This window comes from Daucus carota, chromosome 4 (assembly GCF_001625215.2).
Source record: "Daucus carota subsp. sativus chromosome 4, DH1 v3.0, whole genome shotgun sequence".
In the NCBI taxonomy this organism is placed as follows: Eukaryota; Viridiplantae; Streptophyta; class Magnoliopsida; order Apiales; family Apiaceae; genus Daucus; species Daucus carota.
The window spans coordinates 50639747-50655965 of record NC_030384.2 but is presented as its reverse complement, the minus strand read 5'-3'; the positions used below and the strand labels follow the sequence as shown (position 1 = coordinate 50655965).

Genomic DNA, 16219 nt, shown 5'->3' with positions numbered 1-16219 from the left:
AAAATGAACTTCTAATTTAAATGAAAAATCGGGTATTGAAATTATTTGGTGGAGTGGAGATGTTGATGAGAAATTAACGAGATGATCCAGGATTAAAGAAAAGGATCAATCAGATTAAAAGTTGGATATTTTATTAAATTATAATAATCTTTGATATATTAATTAATTTATTATATAATATATTATGTAAAAAAATTTACTATAATTTATATCTATTATTCATACTTTTGGGCTTGTTGGCTCAAAAAAATAAAAATAAAAATATTCAATTTGTATTTGGGTCTCTCAGATCATTCGTCGTAAGCAAATCGAAGAAGCAGCGTAAATGGAGAAAATAGCAAGAGCTCGATCCCTCTACCGTTCGATCCTTCATAGATCCCGAGGCCATGTCGCCACTTCCGTCAACAACCAACTCGTCGCCGCCGGTCACCGGAATCTTCATCTCTCCACCGTTTCTAAACGCCTCTCTCCTGGTACTCTATCACACACATATGTCTACAATTTACAGTTAATTAGCATAATTGAAACAAAATTACAATTACTTAGTGTGGAGAAATTTATTGTTGGAGATGTTTTATTCGATGCAGTTTGTTATGATTCTGTCAGTTTTGTAGGCAGTTTAGGCGTGTAGCGTTTGTCGTTATCGTGTTTGCTTTAATTTTCTATTTGTAGCGTACAAAGTGTCTATCTAGTGTTGGAGTGGACGAAATGGAAAACGAATTGTAAAAAAATATTTCGGAAGGTCAGAAATGTATCTCTATTTTTAGAGATGAGCAGTGAAAATGAAAAGTTCTCGTTGCTGTATAAGGTTTTCTTATGTATTGTTTTGCTGCCATGAAATGGGTGAGTTTAGTTGTAGTTTTTCTGGATATTTAGTTATGAGAGTCCAGTTTAATACTTTGTGCATTGGAATCCTTGTATTTAAGGTACTGTTTATGTTGGCTTTTCTGAAATGCCTGAGATACGTCTCTGTTAGGGATGGAGAATTTTTTCTATATGTGACAGAAATCAGAATGTGCTTTGGCTTCTTGAATTTGTCCATTCACTCTATTTATTTGCCAAGTTCATTTTTTGTCATTTTGTCTAGGTTTATGATGTTTTTGAAGGATCTCGATGTAAAATTAAAATTTGCGATAAAAGTTTTCAATATTAACATATAGGTAGGTACCAATATGTACATACTTTAAGTGGCACAACTTTAGAGCCTTGTGTTGACTAAAAAGAGGTGTGTTGAAGAGAGTTCAAACTTTTTTTTCTTAATATTTTCTGGTACAGTACACTGGCTACGCGGAGGAATTCTTTTTAAATTAAAATACTTGAATTTATTAATGAAGATTGTCAAAGGTGTTAATTTTGTTCATATATAAAGTCGTCAAGTTTTTTTATTTCAATTCTTTTCTGTCTAGTATGAATGTATAATGTATTGTGTTAAAAGTGAAAATAATAGATATGAGGCAACTTTTGTATAGTGCATAGAGGCCTTGTGTCAATATAACCATGACGATGGGACAGTTTTAGTTTGAAATCATGTTGCTTAATGTTTGCACGATAGGATAAACACACAAATTGTTAATATATTGAATTATTGATTATTTGCAAATACTTTTAGGCATGGCTTAGTTTTATAATTAGGTTTATCTATATGCTCAGCTTCTTGTCTGAGTTCATTTTTCTTCTTTATTTGACCCTAGAAAGGTATCATCAGATTTTCATATCAAATTCTCACAGATTTCAGGTCCCCGTTTTTGATCAAAATGAACATTGGAAGCACACGTTCTTTTAGCGAGGATGTAACTCATATGCCTACCATAAAAGACCCTGAGGTAATGATCGCCATTAAGGATTTATTAGCAGCAGATTGGAGTGACATCCCAAGTGCTGTAGTCTCTGAAGCAAAGAAAGCATTGATTAAGAGCTCAGAGGATAAGTCTGGTCAGGAGACCTTAAAAAGTGTTCTTCTTGCAGCCGACGCAGTTGAGGAGTTTACAGGCAAACTTGTATCCTTGAGGATGGAAATTGATGACTCTGTTGGATTGAGTGGAGAGGTTACATACGATAACAGCAACAAGTGTTTTTAGTGACTATTTATTATATGCTTCTTCGGTTAATATTCTGTTTTAATCTAAAAATGTTTCTGCAGGATGTCAAACCTCTACCAGATATATTTGCCAAGGCATTATTGACTGCTTTTCAGCGTTACAATGCATATTTGGATGCCTTTGGACCTGATGAGACCTTTATCCGGAAGAAAGTGGAGAATGAGCTTGGAACGAGGATGATTCACTTAAAAATGAGATGTGGTGGTCTCAGTTCTGAATGGGGAAAGGTATAGTACTATAGTACTCTACCAAATTTATCTTCTTTGTCTTGTGCACTTGCAAATTATATTAGGTCTGAGAATCCTATGTTATTGAGTTTTAAACTGCACTGCAACTAATTAGGTGCTGTTGTCAAATGCTGAAACTAGAAATATAATAGTTGGTGCAGCTGGATTTCCAGCTATAGGTTTGGTTTAAAATGTGGTGGTTCTCTATGTGAAACCAATTAAAAAGTTACTGTCCAGCTTTTAACTTTCAAATATTATTTTGAACTAATTAATAGGATCATGTGATATATAGTATGAATGTTTACAAGTGGCATCTTGTCACAGATTTACATGATAAACACACAATTTAATACTCAAAATTGTTTTAAACTATGAACTTTCTCAAAAAATGAAATATAATACTGACTAGAAATAAAGTTGTGAGACAAGCCAGCTAACAATGAATTCGAAACACTTATCATGTAACCAAGACATTTTATTCATAATTTACAAATATATAGTGTCTTGTCTAATTTCTTAAATCTACTAACTTTTGGTGCATAAAAATGCTAGTTATATTATTTAAGATGTTGTGACATATCTTAAGAGAGGAAATTAACTTCAGCCAGTAGCTATGCTTTTGTTCGGACTTTCAAGGAGCTAAAAGTTATTTGTTGTTAAGAATGGTCTTGAACTTTTAATGAATGTAATAGTGCCGGTTCCTTGAATTTAAAGTGTCATGCGAGGCTGGTCTAATTATTAGTAATACTTTGCTTATATATATGTAATTGCAGATCACAGTCCTTGGGACTTCAGGGCTTTCTGGTTCGTATGTTGAGCACAGAGCATAACTTTGCTGGACAAGTGGAATGTCTTGGGACCTGATGATTGTTCTCATAAGAAATTCTCGGCGTTGGTTTATAGTTTAGGCGTCACAAGGATATCACAGCTATCCTGTCTGTTAAAAGCGAGCGATTTTATATTTTTGATGATGTTCAGTTTAAAGTTCATAGACACGATTTTCTGTTTCTTTCGTTATACTCATCGGTATGAAGCATTTGCTGGGAATAATAGCTGCTTAAAATGTTTTTGGAGATGGATTGGCAATAAAATGTTTTTTAAAGGTAGAGTCCATATTAACTTGCTTTATAATCCCCGGTGATGCATGATATGCTGTACAAGTTTAATTTGAAAGTTGGTTAGAACCATTTAGATACTTGATAATTGATATATGTCCTTGAGGAATAAGTTCTCTTCCTAGATTTCTTAGAATGTATACATGAACTGTATCCGCAGAAGTGTTTCCTGTAGATTGCTTTAAATGTACTCATATATAATACAGGCTGAACGCTGCTGAAGTGTGATCTACTGGTTTTCTGTTTTCTTCCAAGCTCCTGATTACTTTAAATCCAATTTAAAATTACCTTATTGTTAGGCTGTTGAGGCGTGATGATCTATTATTATATGTAGTTTGGCAAAACAATTTCTTTGCAAGCAGAGACTTGTATCTTGAGTTATCAGCTAGTTCTTTTATGTAGTGTTTGCTAATCTGAAATCCAATTTTCAGAATTTTAAATTCTGAAATTATTGTCTTGCAAACATATACAGTGCAACTGAATAATTTATACAGGTTTAACTTTTTAGCCATATGCAAGAGAACAAGACTGTTAGTATATTTCAAACTTCATCAATTATTATCCTATTATGTGGCTTTGAAGTTTAAAGTTCTTATGATTGAGGAGCTTTATGTCAAAATCTTACAATAATTTGCAAGCACTGTATCAGGCATTTCATCAAGAGACAATGAAGCACAACATATGTTGAATGTTGCTAACTTGACCAGTCTAATATAAGTAACTACCTATGGTAACAAATCTGTCCTGATTTGGAAGATGCTAAAGTTAGGCCTGCTATATTTCCATATAGGCGATTTAAGTTAATGAATATGTGATTGATGAAAATTGATAACGATGTTAACCTCCTTAAGTTTGGTTCAGTTTGGCAAAAACATGAACACAAGAAAGGAGTCTAGCTCCAACAACGAAAGGAAAATTTGAGCTTTCTGCGACTGTCGCCCCCGAGATGTTTTTGTCTTTTGTTGTTTTTTGGGGTTAAACACCGCCAGATGCTTTTGCTTGTGGCAATCGCCAAGTGTGAAATTTTCTTAGCCTCTGCTCAAGCCTACGTATTAATAATAAAATAAAGTGTACCCTATAGAATTATACAAGTAAAAATAATTCAAAGCCAAGCGTGAACCGATATATAATACTCCATAAGTTACTAACTGCGAAGACGCATTAACAAAAGATTGCTTAGCGATTATCATCTCCTTTTTAACCTGTGAGAAGCGATTTTTCTTTACAATCAGCGAAATTTTGATCTTAAATAAGATAAAAATAAATAACCACGAAATAATCAATTATCACGATCATGGTTCAAAACGGTATTTTGCCAAATCGAGTGCCCCAGAATTTATCACAGTGACCCATTTATAGTAGTAGCATGAAAAGAGAAATTTCTCAGAAATCACTTTAAAAATTTCTCAGAAAAAAAGAAAGAAAAGAAATTACATGAAAAGTATAAAATATTGAGAGGCAAGCTGCCCATCCTCCTCATCTAACGTTTACTCTCTCTCTCTTTGCGTCTCTATCTCTATCTCTCTGACTCTCCCCATCTCTCCTGTAACAAACACAACCCAGTATCATCATCATCAACCCCTTCTCTTTTCACTCCCCAAAATTGCTATTATGTATTGAAGATGAGATTTTACCACTCAATCTTTTTCAAGAACTTGGGTAGACAAAGTGGTGGCGAAAATCTTGGTCTATAAACAAAAGATGTGGGGATTTGGGGGAAGATTTTACTGGGGAAGAAGAGAAAGAGGAGAGGAAGTACAAGGGCTGGTAGTGATTTATGCGTGGATGTCAAGTGAGGAGAAACATGTTAAGAGCTATGTTGATCTTTATGCTTCTCTTGGTTGGAATTCACTTGTTTGTCACTCCCAATTTCTCAATATGTATGTCCTTTCATGTCCCAATCTTTCTTCTTTATATCGATTTTATCGGGTAGTTTGGTGTTCTTGTTTACTTTTTGTGATTGGTGATTTGTGGGTTTTGGTCTGTTTGACCTTGGCTGTGTTTAAAAGACTCCCCTTCTGTTGTTGATGTGTGAGGAATCAGTTTGGTTTGTTTTTTGAAGTTGAAATGCTGATGATGAGTTTTATGTTGGTAAATGCCGGCTAGCTTGATTGTTTTAGTGACTTGTTTATCTTGGTAAATAATGGCTTGAAGTTATGTAAGGTGGGACTGCGGATATGGTTGTTGAGGTACATTTGTGCTACATTTTTATTTGTGTTAAGTTTACAATTGGTATTAATATGACCAGAGGAGATGTTTGGGGGATGAAAAACAAGTGTGCATAGTAAGGTCTTTTGGAAGAAAATATTACCTTATTAGATTGCATCTGAGTGCAGATGGTAAAATAAACTTCCCCATGCCAAACACGTGTATGATGACTTTGATTTAAACTGAATATTATTGTGTTAAGATTTATATGATATGCAGCATAACATTATAGGCTGTTCTACAATTTACTTTTGAAGATGTAGCTTTTCTTAACACGTGTTGGGTCCTGCGTCATTAGTTGTTACTTGCTACAAATTAGAGATCCTAAAAAGGTCTTTTGTTGGAACTAGTAATACTGAATCTCAAAATTTGTCCTACGTTCTTTAATACGCATAGATCAAATACCGCGTTTTGCTAATACCCTATTTCTGCTTTCTTCTAATAGAAACTTTATGAAAACTGATGTATATTCCATTGTTGTCGCCAGCAATGTCATATATTTTATGAGCTCATATACAGAACACGATGCAATTAGGTTACGTAATGATGATTGCATCATTCATAACTGTATTTACTAGACCAGTGATAACATTCCACTGAGGGATGGTACGAGGAAACAGTCAACTCCCTCGGTAGCTCTTGTAGGCTGTTGCCCTTATAATTTAGTAGTCTAAATTTAGTGGCAGTTGAAAATATTCGGCATCAGTGTGGGAGGGTAGGGGGCGTGTGCCCACAAGCGTGACGTGATTATGAATACGTACAAGCATCTACACTTTTGGATCTGAAATATACTTTATTGGATTTGTAATCTATGTTTCCTGAAATTAATAGTGCATTTCTCCATTTACTCCAGACCCATTTGAATCTAAATGTTAGATCCACTTTCTATTAAAAAAAACTAAAAAAATATATTGTTTCCGGTGAATCTTTATTTGTACAGCTAAGAGCTGTAAATACTGTATAGATAACTACTAATTGACTGTTCAGCACTGTTGATTTCAAATGAACTGCAAAAATCTTGAGCATTGTATGTTTTAAGTTTACTTTAGTGATCACACAATGGAGGGGTAAGAGTAACTTTTTTGATATAAATGGTCAGTGTGACCTAGATATGAATTCAGGCCAATAAAATAAATACGGATTGTTATTATGCTTCACCTCGGATGTATGAATATACTTATTTAATCAATGTTTGCTTCTTCTGTTCTTTGTTTCTGGTGTAATTTAAGATTTTTTTAAGTTGACGTTATTGATTGTAACTATATGCAGGTTCTTCCCTGAGAAGGGCGCATCATTGGCTTCGGAAGTTCTCCATGAGCTAACTGAGGTAGCTCTCTATATTTCACAGTCTGCATGAGAATGACTCTTCTGATTATTTTTTTCTTTTGATGTGATTTTGAATAAGAAACTAATAATAAGAGTTATAGTGGCAACTCTTTTGAGTCATGTTTTACTTCCTTGTGAAATTGCTCAAGTTTTTGTCTACTGCTATTATATTATAATCATTTCTTAACTCTCAACAAGTCGAAAGGTTATCGGTTAGACTATCTTTGACTATTTTATTTTGTACATGAAGGAGTTAAAGGTATGCCCAGGCCCCGTGGTATTCGCATCGTTTTCTGGTGGACCCAAAGCATGCATGTGCAAAGTTCTTCAGGTAATTCGTTTTGGGGTAGTGAAGTTCTACTCCAGTTAGAGATTATCTGAGTTTCCTTTTGGTAAAGTTAATTATAATATGTTCTTTTCTTTTGTAGATGATTGAGGAGAACTGTGCAGAAAAGGCCAATCGGGTATTAATTTTTCTTTAACTTGCATACATCCCCACCTTCCCACAAATAATTCTGTACATATATTTAGGCAATCATCTTTTCTAATACATACCCAGTATTTAGTAGTGTTTAAATCATTCTGCTCTAGGAGCTTAAATCTTCTGCATTTATGATAAGACCTTTTGTGATAATAGTATATACTGAAATTGGAAATTTTCATGAACTTTTTTTAGGCGGGTGATTTTATCATTCATTGATCTTTTATTTCTGTGTAGGACGAATATCAAGTGGTCAGAGATTGCATTTCTGGTCAAATTTTTGATTCTACTCCAGTAGATTTTACCAGTGATCTGGGTACGAAATTCGTTCTTCATCCAACTGTTCTAAAAAGATCACGTCCGCCTCTTATAGCATCCTGGATTGCCCATAGCTTAAAGTATACTGCAGATAAATTCTTTCTTTACAGAATGGAATCACTTCGTGCTGAGTACTGGCAAACTCTGTACTCTACAATTGTAAGTATCTCCCATGCCAAAAATTATATAAAACTGTTACTCCCTCCGTCCCAATCAATTCTATACATTTTCCTTTTTGGGACGTCCCATCATTTCTATACATTCCAAATATAGTAACTTTTAATAATATAAAACACTATTACACCCACTTCTTTCTTCCACTATCTCCATTCTATAATAATATAAACACTATTACACCCACTATTTTCCTCCACTATCTCAAATCTATCATTAAATATAAATGGGTCCCACCACTTTACTCACTTTTCATCTCACTTTACTCACTTTTTACGCTTTTTCTTGGTCTCCGTGTCCAAACCAAATGTATACAATCTACCGGGACGGAGGGAGTACTACTTTTTCCAACTTTTTATTTTATAATTATGATCATGCAGCGTATGGGGGCTCCATATCTTATTTTGTGCTCAGAAAACGATGACCTTGCTCCTTTTCAAACAATATGTAATTTTGCTCAGCGATTAATAGACCTTGGGGGTGATGTCAAACTGGTAAAGTGGAGTAGCTCTTCTCATGTAGGTAGGCCTCTCAAGACTTTTTTCTCTGCATAAATTTCTCCAGGTTGTTCTGAATCCTTGCGACCTTAAAAGGCTGCATTATTTATTTTAATCTGATTATCATATCGTTATAGTTATGGTAGAGAGCGAAGGCGGTGTATGCTTATGAATAGAACATGCCTTATCTTTGAGCAGCTGATGAATGAATTTGGAAGCTTCTTTCTACATCTCATTGCCTTCATGTCATATTTATTTTCTACAAACCTTAATGCAACTATGTCAATCAAAAAGAAAATGTAAGTAAAATGAGGTCTGTTGTGCATTCCTCTGTACTCCCCCTCCCCACCTCCCCAAGCATTCTTATTAACCCATTAATTTGCTGTTTCACAGAACTCCCTTTTTTTTTGTTGAGATGAAGATACTGTTACAGCTGATTCTTAGCCGTGAAAATTGAGAATATTAAGATAAAAATCCACCAAATGAGAATGGAACAGAGAAGCATGATAGGGAAGATAAAAATATATATATGGTCTTAGGTCCACGATTTAATAGACTGCCAGGCAGATTTCTTCCTTGTCTGCTCCTACTTAAGCAATGTGAATGATTCCGGGATCAGTTACACTTGTAATTTAGATTTTTTAGCTGTCATGATTTGCTTTAGCATTCTATCTGCCTGCTAATGTGTACATTATCCTCCTTTTTGTATTTGGAACTTCATATGTAATGGTTTAATGTCACGCAGGCCATTATCGGCGTTACCCAGTTGACTACAAGGCTGCTGTTACTGAGCTACTTGGAAAGGCTGCGGTAATGTATTCTCAAAGAATCAGACAACTCGAGGGGGGAAAGATGGGCTTCGGAGGAACACATGATGAGGTCCGAGAGTCAGTTGCCCAGCTGGGTGATGCAGCAGTGAGCTCAAGTCAGACATTTCAGAGAAGAGTTGCTCTTGAGCTGAATGACCACTTTTTTGTGCCAGGCTCTGTGGAGTATGATGGAGATAAAGTTCTTGGGTCCGTACATAATGAACAAAAAGAACGTTATGTTACTCTGACAAAGCCACCAGTCATCAAGGCTCATGGTATTCTTGGTCAGGCTCTCTTTGACGTCTGTGTCCCAACGGATGTCGAAAACTGGGATATAAAGCCATCGTCATTCCTGAAGCCCCCTTCCTCTTATTCAAGAAAAAGTTCACCTTTCAACCCCATCAAGTGCATTCGACGCTCAAGACTCTAATGTCAGTGGTTTACAGATTTCAGAGAATCTTCAGAACATTGCATGGTGTTTTACGCTGAATGGAAGCTTCAGAACATTGCATGATGTTTTAGGTTTGAAAGGACGGACAATTTTCATATGCAAATATTCTGCTGCCGCAAAGGTATTGATCGCTCTGGTCTCAAAGTCTGAACTAGTGGCAGCTTTCTTCTTGTTTCTTGTAATCTTAATGTATACCGTGTACTACAGAGCGTTGTTTATGGAGGGATGATCAATGATCCCCTCACTGTACTAGAATTGACATTAAGAGGAATCTGCCGATATAATAATTCTCCTCTGCTGAAGAAATATACATATAACATACATTTCACCTTATTATGTTTTTTTTTGCTTAAAAATAAATAGGTGATCTAATACTGTGATCCTGAGTTGAAAAAAAGGAGAGGACGAAAATAGGCGAAGAAAATTTAAAAATTTTCTGCTTTTTTCATCCTCGGGAATATTTTGAACAAGGCCTGTTTAGCGAAAAAGTATGAGTTTTTCTTAAAAAAAATATATAATTATATGTATATATATTTTCAAAAATAAACTCTTTTTTTTTTGAAGAAAAAGGACATAATTCAATAAATAATAGTCATACGGCTTCTATAAGAACGATCGAGTCCAACAAACATAGAAAAAATTAACATGCATGTCTTCATATGCAAGATGAGACAAATAAGCGATGTTGAAATTGACGATGATACATATATAGATCTTTGTGTTCACTATTTTTTCCAAAAACTCTATTTAAGCTATTAACCACAAATGCTATTCTCAAAAGGCTTTATCGATGAATCCAAACCACTCTCACAAAAAGAGAGAAAAATCACACACTCTCACCACACTAAGGAGAGAAATCAAACTATAATCAAAGCAATCAGATCTACACCACGACACTTAAGAGAAAATCGATCCACCCACAAATCCAAAAAGGCCTCTAGAAGCGAATAAGAACGAAAATTGAAAGTTTTGATGAGATCTAAGAAAACTTTCCCCGAAAAAGGAGATTTATTAGGAAGATCAATGAAAAAGCAAAAACAATCAAAAAACTAGCAATCAAACGTAAAGATTTGGGGCTTTCCACCGGAAATCGATGGAAGCCCCGTCGGAGATGAAAAGAGGGAGACGGCTAGAGAGAAAGGAGAAAAAGAAAACTAGGGTTTTTTGAACTTCAAAAATAAACTCTTATTTCTGAAAAATAAAATTAATCAAATGATCATTAGATAAACGGTTTTTCTATGGTGTGCCCATGGACACATGTTAAGCGCGGAAAATTATGTGCTTAGATCATTTTAATTGGCTCCCATCTCTTGATAATGGTGGACCCCCTTCAAATACACCAACTACGCCCATCAAAATCTCTCAAATACAAAAATTTTCGCGCTTAGCATGTGCAATACAAAAATTTCCGCGCTTAGCATATGCGCATTGGTACTCACTAGACAAACCGTTAAACAAAATTTGAAAATTTAAAAAGAAGGCAATGTCCAAGTTGGACGGGAGGGTTGAAAAACAAAGACAAAGATAGAGATGAAAATGTGAACAGGGAAATGCACATGTAAACTCACGACTTGTTTAGCGCCAACCTGAAAACGCTGCGTTTTACAGTTCACATCCACCCCATCTTACCCAAAAGTCCAACACGTACTTTGACCAAATTTCAAATTCACGAATTTGTGAGATTTATTAGATAGTGAGTATTATATACTCGAAAAGTAAATAAATTTTGAAAAGAATTACACTACTAAAATTTTTGTTGTTTCTGAAACACTGATATTAAGCGATATTATTACCTGATTTGTACACAATTAATGGTAATTCTAAAAAAAGAAAAAGACAACAGAAATTAGTTAGCAAACAAAAGAGAAGAGGAGCTCCATTTCCGTTTTTGTTTCCCTCTCCTACAAAGATCATTACTTTCTCTCTCTCTCAAATTCTTTCTGCAATTCTCACATTTCTATGTAATATTTTTCCCTTCATCTTCAATATTTTTATTTTCATTCTATTAACATACTATTCATATGTTATATGTGTGTGTTTTATGAATATATGCAAATGTGTTCTTGGATCGTTTCCATCTTCATATTTTGTTAAATTGTTGCATCTTGATTTATTGTTTCATGTTGCATGTGATTATTATAATGAAAAGATGTTATTTTTTATGTTTGTTAACTTAGATTTTGATTCTTGGATTAATTATGTGATTTTATGTATTTAGGATTTGATTAGATTATGAATGGAACGATAAGGGGAGGCACATTCTTTGAATTTTGGATATAGTGTGTGATTTTTGAACAAGAATGTCCTCCAATAAGGGTGATCAGCATCAAACTGTTCCACTTTCTGTGCTCCTTAAACGGGAGTCGGATCATGACAAGGTTGACAAGCTCGAGATTTCGTATGGTCAGGCTAATCACAGCAAGAAAGGCGAGGACTTTACGTTTTGGAAGACTGAATGTGAACATGTGCTAGGAGATGATGTTACCACATTTCATGTGTTTGCAGTAAGATTGTTTCCTAGTTTCTCTTTTCCAATGTTTAAGGATCGATGTTGCTTGCTTGTTTTCGTTTAATGTTATGTCAGAAAGGATTTAATAAAAAGAACCATGCAACAATTTTTTGCCAGCTTGTTCATCAGTATTTCCCCCATCACTTTCTAACCAATTAGCCATCACTTGCAGCTATTTGATGGGCACAATGGGTCTGCAGCTGCTATATACAGTAAGGAGAATCTCCTAAATAATGTCTTGAGTGCTATTCCGCCAGATCTTAATAGGGAAGAATGGGTTGCAGCACTGCCAAGGGCTTTGGTTGCAGGGTTTGTCAAAACAGATAAGGAGTTGCAAGAAAAAGGTAGGCTTAACAGTTGTATCTTCTCCCACTGTCTTACTTTTAGATGTATTTTTGGATTGTAACTGTTATATCTTGATTTGAAATTTACTTTCTACTTGTGGTTCATTGTAATATCCTGTAAAGTTTTGTGTGTTTGTTTGAAGTATCTATGTGATAGATACTTATTTATTCTATTATTGGTTATCAGCGCAAACTTCAGGAACAACTGTTACCTTTGTGATAATCGAAGGACTGATTGTAAGTGTAGCATCAGTTGGTGATTCCCGGTGCATCCTTGAATCTTCAGAAGGGGATATTTATTATCTGTCAGCAGATCATAGACTTGAAACCAATGAAGAAGAGTAAGCTCACATAATTTCAGTTTGTTGGATCATTGCTTCAATTGGCTGTATGTGTAACTTCTGATTCATTATACCAGGAGGGAACGTATCACTGCATGTGGTGGCGAGGTTGGTCGACTTAATACTGGTGGTGGTACTCAGGTACATTGATATTATACTTGAAGTTGTCTTTTTGTTTCTTAATTGCTTCCGTCTCCCTTTTTCTGTCATGTTTCTTTCCACCTAAGTTACTTGACAACCTTTATTGGATCAAAACAAAAATTATGAGAGGAATTATTTTGGTTTTGGTCGATAAGCATTTTGTCCAGAATCAATTGTTTTGATTTAAAATTCAACATCCTTGTTGCAAGTTGATGATATATATTATATCTGGAGTGTGCAAAAAAAAAAAAATCACTGATTTTTTGGTCATTTATTTTAAATAAATCTCACAAGATTATGTCATCTCACCTGCTGCATATACAAACATGCACAAACATGTATACAGACGGCTGTATTAATCAACTAAATTCTATTATGGCAGATTGGTCCATTAAGATGCTGGCCAGGTGGCTTGTGCCTATCACGATCTATTGGTGATATGGATGTTGGCGAGTTCATTGTTCCTGTTCCTCATGTAAAGCAAGTGAAGGTTTGTTAGCTTTTTTATTCCTTTCATATAGCTTGTTTAGGTGTCTATTTGTATTCTTATAAGCACACACAAAAGACCCCAATGTTTTTTCTTTTGAAAACCTTTAACATGCATTGATATCACAATTTAACTCTAACTGCAGCTGGGGTTTGAAGATTTAATTGTTCAGATGTTGGAATTGCATGTGTAACATTTGTCCAAACTTGTAGCTGTCTTTGTTGCGAGAGTATATTATTTGTTTTTATCCAATCTAAATTAATCTTCCTGTATAAGAATATGCAATATTCCATTATAATTATATGATGAATTACTATGTCTTATTATGAGAGTTTAGTATTTATTAATCATAGGCATAAATGTCATTTTAAATTTAACTGGTTCTATCAAGAGTTTGAGATTCTCCTTTTATGCAATTCACTGGTGAATTTTGTAATATGGAATGACTAATATCGATTTTGTGAATGTATATGCATAACATTATATATGTTTTCTCCTGAAGCTCTCCACAAGTGGTGGCAGGCTTGTTATATCAAGTGATGGTGTCTGGGATGCTTTGAGTGCTGAAGCGGCACTTGATTGTTGTCGTGGAATGCCGCCAGATGCTGCAGCTTCACAAATAGTTAAAGTATATGCTTGCAAATTCTTTCTATTATCAGCAATTTTGTTATGGTTGATTATAAGTAGTTAGAACTTAGAAGTCTGTTCTTAATAAGTTGCCCCTATAAGCAGGACGCTGTTGGGTATAAGGGACTTCGAGATGATACAACCTGCATTGTGATAGATTTACAGCCCCCAGAGAAGTCAAGTCCTCCTATGCCAGCACGGCCAAAGAAGCAAGGAATGAATGTTTTCAAGTCCATGTTGAAAAAAAAGAGTTCTGAGCCATCTTCAGCTCCTGAGGATCAGTACAGTGAACCTGATGTGGTCGAGGAATTGGTAGAAGAAGGATCTGCAAATCTTTCTGAAAGGTCTGTGATATTGTCATCTGTGTCACGTCTTGATGAGCAAATAACAGCTTCTACCTTGGCTCTTAAGATTATGATCAGTACATTGTTTACATGCTTCCTGATGTTTGGTTGCTTTACATCCGAAATGATGACTGTTTGTGATAGAATTACCTATGTTAGGATGACATTCGTGCTGCCTAGGTCATTGTTGTTTGATGTTACTCTATGACTTGCAGGCTGGATACAAAATACCCAATTTGCAACATGTTTAAGTTGTTCATATGTGCCGTTTGTCAAGTGGAGATGAAACCTGGAGAGGGAATATCAATACATGCTGGACCTGAAAATTCAAAGAAATTACGGCCCTGGGATGGTCCTTTTCTTTGCGCAAGTTGCCAAGAGAAGAAAGAAGCTATGGAAGGAAAAAGACCCTCTGGAGGTAACCCTGATATATATAATTTTATGTTACAATGGTTTTTTTTTTAAACCTTACACATTGTCATGTCACAATTTTTACAGATTCTAGATACAGTAGTGGAAGCGAATAGCCAAACCCGACCAAATATACATTACACAAAGAACTAACCATTGTCTGAAGCTAAATTGTAAAGGAAAAGCGAAGTAGAAGAAGTCTTCCTCGGTTTCTTGCAAGGAATTCAATTTGTAAAAACTTTGGAATAGTGAGAATCTTCGCTGCGCTTGATACATATAGTCAGCAGTCAGGAATAGGGTTGCCTATTGTAGTTAAGATTAATTTTGATCGCTGTTGATAGATCAGGTAGGCCTGTCTCAATTTGAGAATGCCAGGCTAACTAAGTACTAGTTCACAAGAACAAGTTGAAAAACGAAACATTGTTTGTGTCTAATTATGTTCCATATAGTATATTAGCCCTTCACCCTCACATTCCAACAGTGTAACTCAATTCTCTGTGTAATGCTGTGAGGTAGTTTATCTCAGCTCTCAGTTCTGATGAAAGTTCTTCATGTAAAATTATAATGTAAGAGATACTAGAGAAAATCAGTGATAATTTATAAAATCATTTGTTAATCTTAGTGCATGACTCTCTTCAGTACATCTGGCAAAGCCAAGAAGTGATTAAGCACTTGTTTGGTTCTTTGTGTGGAATAATACAAGAACCTTTCTCAACTTTCTCGGTTATTTAACATGGTATCAGAACGCTCCTGCAAAGAGTGTTGTTATTGACAGGACTCGAGTCAAACAAATCGCTCTTTCGATTTGATTATATTGTGGGGTGTGATGGCGACATAGCTAGTCATATATACATAGTATTTAAACCAGGGTAATGGGCATTCTTCGTTCAATCTATTCGAACATGGATAAAACAAAGAATTTCGCAGTCATCCAGCAAAGATCCTTTGTTTGACGATGCTTTTTTCTTCATCTTCTCTGGCTTTTGGCACTTGCCACCCAGTTATATATTCCTTTTTCCGGATACACTACAGACAGAAAGAGTCATTTGCAGAAAGCTAGAAAGCAATGCAACGTGAAATGGGACAAAAAGCACTTGACCATCCCATTTATTTCCTTCCATGCTAATTCCAACTGTCTACCATTCTTCTTATCCTCTCTTTTCCTTTTTCCATCGTGTTATAAAAATCGGAAATTAGTAAAACTCCTATTCCTAAAATACGAATATTCGGTTGAGTACTCGTTCTCAATATTCCGAGATTTCCAATTTCTAATTACTCATCCGAATACTTAGACCAAGTCAATCAAAGCC

General features: G+C 35.1%; 3 protein-coding genes across 3 annotated transcripts; all 3 read left to right on the top strand.

The window, feature by feature from the left end:
• The first annotated feature begins 241 nt into the window (after window positions 1-241).
• LOC108216175 (succinate dehydrogenase subunit 5, mitochondrial-like) lies at window positions 242-3434 on the top strand. The gene is made up of 4 exons (XM_017388865.2): window positions 242-473; window positions 1729-2045; window positions 2141-2326; window positions 3100-3434. The coding sequence occupies exons 1-4, from the start codon at window positions 326-328 to the stop codon at window positions 3154-3156; spliced, it is 708 nt and encodes a 235-aa protein (XP_017244354.1). The 5' UTR covers window positions 242-325; the 3' UTR covers window positions 3157-3434.
• A 1443-nt stretch (window positions 3435-4877) lies between these two features.
• Window positions 4878-10038, top strand: LOC108219429 (uncharacterized). Its single transcript, XM_017392882.2, has 7 exons — window positions 4878-5321; window positions 6919-6976; window positions 7226-7306; window positions 7404-7439; window positions 7694-7933; window positions 8329-8470; window positions 9191-10038. Exons 1-7 carry the CDS (start codon window positions 5143-5145, stop codon window positions 9682-9684), a joined length of 1230 nt encoding a protein of 409 aa, XP_017248371.1. The 5' UTR covers window positions 4878-5142; the 3' UTR covers window positions 9685-10038.
• A 1434-nt stretch (window positions 10039-11472) lies between these two features.
• On the top strand, window positions 11473-15516 carry LOC108217768 (probable protein phosphatase 2C 12). The gene is made up of 10 exons (XM_017390653.2): window positions 11473-11666; window positions 11924-12209; window positions 12387-12558; window positions 12746-12899; window positions 12977-13040; window positions 13423-13530; window positions 14030-14155; window positions 14260-14498; window positions 14714-14916; window positions 14997-15516. Exons 2-10 carry the CDS (start codon window positions 12006-12008, stop codon window positions 15023-15025), a joined length of 1299 nt encoding a protein of 432 aa, XP_017246142.1. The 5' UTR covers window positions 11473-11666; window positions 11924-12005; the 3' UTR covers window positions 15026-15516.
• Window positions 15517-16219: the final 703 nt, after the last annotated feature.

Coding starts and splice junctions, on each gene's coding strand:
- LOC108216175 (XM_017388865.2), top strand. CDS start 326: ATGGAGAAAATAGCAAGAGCTCGATCCCTCTACCGTTCGATCCTTCAT. Junction 474..1,728: donor TTCTAAACGCCTCTCTCCTG/GTACTCTATCAC, acceptor AAATTCTCACAG/ATTTCAGGTCCCCGTTTTTG. Junction 2,327..3,099: donor TCAGTTCTGAATGGGGAAAG/GTATAGTACTAT, acceptor ATGTAATTGCAG/ATCACAGTCCTTGGGACTTC.
- LOC108217768 (XM_017390653.2), top strand. CDS start 12,006: ATGTCCTCCAATAAGGGTGATCAGCATCAAACTGTTCCACTTTCTGTG. Junction 12,900..12,976: donor CTTGAAACCAATGAAGAAGA/GTAAGCTCACAT, acceptor TCATTATACCAG/GAGGGAACGTATCACTGCAT. Junction 13,041..13,422: donor ATACTGGTGGTGGTACTCAG/GTACATTGATAT, acceptor CTATTATGGCAG/ATTGGTCCATTAAGATGCTG.
- LOC108219429 (XM_017392882.2), top strand. CDS start 5,143: ATGTGGGGATTTGGGGGAAGATTTTACTGGGGAAGAAGAGAAAGAGGA. Junction 7,307..7,403: donor GCATGTGCAAAGTTCTTCAG/GTAATTCGTTTT, acceptor TTTCTTTTGTAG/ATGATTGAGGAGAACTGTGC. Junction 7,440..7,693: donor GTGCAGAAAAGGCCAATCGG/GTATTAATTTTT, acceptor ATTTCTGTGTAG/GACGAATATCAAGTGGTCAG.